The sequence below is a fragment of the Sinocyclocheilus anshuiensis genome, unplaced genomic scaffold, assembly GCF_001515605.1.
Source record: "Sinocyclocheilus anshuiensis isolate Anshui unplaced genomic scaffold, SAMN03320099.WGS_v1.1 scaffold566, whole genome shotgun sequence".
Lineage (NCBI taxonomy): Eukaryota > Metazoa > Chordata > Actinopteri > Cypriniformes > Cyprinidae > Sinocyclocheilus > Sinocyclocheilus anshuiensis.
Window position 1 is genome coordinate 1,499,149 of NW_015542410.1, and position 3,538 is coordinate 1,502,686.

Below are 3,538 nucleotides of genomic sequence, written 5' to 3' on the forward strand. Positions count from 1 at the left end.
AACGTAGCAAGGACATCGGTAAAATAATCCATGTGACATCAGGAATTCAACCGTAATTTTACGAAGCTACAAGATTACTTTTTGTGCACAAAGAAAATAAAAACAACGACTTTAACAATTGGTCTCCTCCGCGTCACCCTGGCGCCATTTTTGAGAGTATCCACTGAACGTAAACAACGTATGCTGTTGTGTGTCAGCTGCGTCACGCGGATGAGAGGTTCAGAAAGCTCTCAGAATTCATCAAAAATATCTTAATTTGTGTTCTATATATTTCAGCCTTTAGTTTTTTTGTTAACAATAATGACACTGAACGTAATTGTCACCAAAACTTGGTTGGTAACCAACATTCTTAAAAATGGCTTCTTTTGTGTTTCACACAAGAAAGAAATTTTATAATGACATGAGAATGCCTAATTATGACAGAATTTTCATATTTATGTGAACTATCCATTTAATAAAACATGGTTACATTTTGATTGCATGTTTTGATTTCAAGTGCATTGATCTTCAACTCATTTTCAGGTGAACTGATTGGGTTAGAGTACCTGTACCATCAGACTGGCAAAGCAATCCAGGACAGTAGATTTATCATTAGACAGATGGAAACCACTGACGTCCAAGTGGCTAAAAGTGAGGGCTGCTGCAAACTAGAGGACAATGGGGATTGGACAATCGCACATCAACCCATAGAAGCTTCTCCATTGATGTATGCAAAATATACTTCAGCTTGGTATTTCCAAGAGGCACTTTAAAAATATTAATGTGAGTCGTTCAATCTTTTCCAGGACAAGCCGAGGTGCTCAGTTTCAGGGGGAAGATCTCTTTCCTCCAATCACTAATTATATATTTCCTTTGATAGGATTTCTCTGCGAGCTTTCTGTCACTTCTATATTTGAAGTACAGACAAGCTTTGTAATTTACTTTTTTACATAAGAAGATTTTTACTATTTACAGAAGTTAAAACGTTGCCTTGCCCCGTGTGAGGCTCGAACTCACGACCTTCAGATTATGAGACTGACGCGCTGCCAACTGCGCCAACGAGGCTCTGACGACAAGTCTTGCAAAGGCTTCTGGGAAAAATACGCGGACCAATACATTTTTCAAAACTTATTACATGGCAGCAGGAGGCGGATTACCAGCCTCGGCTGTTGTAGCGACCGTAAACACCTCCGCCACCGTTCGCTGCCGTTTCCCAGGTCGGCCATGGACGTCTCGGAGCCTGCTGAAGACGGAGAAACGCTTTCACGTCGGTCGGGTGAGGGCTGCTGAAGACAGAGAAGGGCCGAGGCCCGTCGGCGTTAGAGCTACGCTGAGAGAGGATCCGTCACTGTCGTGCTTGCTCGGGCTGGCGGAAAAACACCGGCGCCAGCGCGAGGCGGGATTCTGCACGAGCGGGAGCGATGAGGTGAGCGTTCGTCTAGAGAAATAACGTTACAGTACTAATGCGCGGAAAGTGCATCATCAGCTTGTGGCTGAGTTGCTGGGGTCAGTTCCTGCAGAGATGCAGCCACCTGATCATAGCGGCACGATCGTAAACTTCACGGATTACAGAGATGTAGTCTCTGTAAAGCGTTTAAAGAGACGCCAGTCGTATCTTGGGCTTTTGCCGGGCTGTTGAGCTCTCGTGGCGGGTGTTTAACTCCGGTTGGCGGTGTTGCCGTGGCTACTGGGATTGTTTGCGGTTCAGTGACGGCGTGGTGTCCGCTGATTAGTTTTAAGGGAGTTTGTGTAAAGTTGTAGGCTTTGGGATTTAATGTCAGTGTTGCTGACATTATGTCGGTTTTTCTCAATCGATAGTATTTGTTACATATTTAGTTCAAATGTTTGGGAGGCGTGGCGTTCATCCGGAATATGATACAGTTATTGTTTATGCATTCTGTCGGGCATCGTCTTTGTATGGTTAAATATGTAATGTTTCTAAAAAATAACCTACATCCGTCAGCTAGCTGTTAAAGTTAATTGCTTCATAGTAATCTTGTTAATCAGTCACGATGTGCTATAAGCGTTGTTCAACTTCATTTTCATTCAGTAAAACGTTTAGTACAATAAGAACTGCTTAATTTGAATTGTATGTACTCAAGTGTCCGAGTGCTTTTTGTCCACTTTTAATTGTTAAATAAGAGATTAACCAAGTAAAGCCTGACATATGAAATAATACTTTAAATAGAAATCTAGAAAAGCTTGCATATGTTTTGTATCATATTTGATACGTCAGGTTTTTATGGCTCATATTAGAAGAGACAAAAAAACTTGAAATTTGTTGCAGATGTTATTTACATGGCAAAAAGTTAGATGGAATTCTGATAGCTTGTAATTGAAATCAGTGAATTTTTTTTAGATCTGTATAACTGAAAACTGAGTTGTCAGTCAATATCTTAGTAAGGTGATATGTAAATGCTTATAGTTTTATGATCAAAGCTCTCTTCAAGCTCCACTTGTGTACAATGCAATACAGTGATGATTTAGAGATGTACAAATGAACATTCCTCAAAAGACCAGGCTCAATAAAATTTGTTGCAGATGTTATTTACGTGGCAAAAAGTTAGATGGAATTCTGATAGCTTGTAATTTAAATCAGTGAATTTTTTTAGATCTGTATAACTGAAAACTGAGTTGTCAGTCAATATCTTAGTAAGGTGATATGTAAATGCTTATAGTTTTATGATCAAAGCTCTCTTCAAGCTCCACTTGTGTACAATGCAATACAGTGATGATTTAGAGATGTACAAATGAACATTCCTCAAAAGACCAGGCTCAATATTTTATGCTTATGTTTTAACATAATTTTTCAGGAAAAAAATTGTCTATGGATAATAAAGTAAAATTGCTTCTGTCCTGTAAATGTTATAATCTTGAAATGTTATTAACTAGGGATGCACGATATTGGATTTTTGCAGATATGCCGATATTTTTCAACTCTTTTTGGCAGATAGCCGATACCGATATATTTCCTTTTTTTTGGAAACAACACCAAGTCTCTACTGTGTGGAAATTATAAGCAAATTTACTAAATTTGGTTAGTAAATAACTTGTTTGTTAGAATTAAATAAACAATAATAAAGTTCTTTTATAATGACAGTACATTGAAGCTTTGAAAATAACTATAAATAAACTATGTATAAATCGCTGCATTTTTTTCAGAAAGATGCAGTAGTAACCATAACATTTTATTTTAATGCGCTCAGGCGCTGCCGTTCTCAGCGCCATCAAAATAAAAGTCCAGCCTCTAACAAATCGGCCAAACAGAAAAACGTATTGGCCGATGCCAATATTTGAAAAATGCCAAATATCGGCCTTGGCGATATATCGGTCGACCACTACTTTAAATCAAAACATACTCATGATTTTATGACATCAATTACTGCTTTATTTAATCAGAAACACAGTCTAAATGTTATTTGTGTATTTTACTTTCATTTCATTAAAAGTAGGCCAACAGCGCCCCCTACGGAATTAAAACTCCTTATCAAACGGGCATTAGGACCCAGGGGAGATGCCGCTGCACGTGCTATTACTGTTTACTCTATCATACACCGAA

The 3,538-nt window shown here is 38.6% G+C and overlaps 2 protein-coding genes and 1 non-coding gene across 3 annotated transcripts in view; 2 read left to right on the plus strand and 1 right to left on the minus strand.

Annotated features, from left to right (window-relative positions):
- LOC107693263 (uncharacterized) overlaps nt 1–933 on the plus strand; it is a 3,960-nt gene extending 3,027 nt beyond the window's left edge. The window contains exons 3-4 of the mRNA XM_016492570.1: nt 523–706; nt 786–933. Coding sequence (XP_016348056.1) covers nt 523–706; nt 786–933 — 332 coding nt within the window. The remainder of the gene's footprint in view (nt 1–522; nt 707–785) is intronic.
- Nucleotides 934–971: 38 nt separating this feature from the next.
- Nucleotides 972–1,044, minus strand: trnam-cau (transfer RNA methionine (anticodon CAU)). The gene has a single exon. It is a non-coding gene; the product is annotated as a tRNA-Met (tRNA).
- Nucleotides 1,045–1,114: 70 nt separating this feature from the next.
- Nucleotides 1,115–3,538, plus strand: part of LOC107693264 (histone-lysine N-methyltransferase 2B-like) — a 35,291-nt gene continuing 32,867 nt past the window's right edge. Inside the window, exon 1 of the mRNA XM_016492571.1 lies at nt 1,115–1,405. Within this exon, the coding sequence (XP_016348057.1) occupies nt 1,115–1,405 (291 nt within the window). The remainder of the gene's footprint in view (nt 1,406–3,538) is intronic.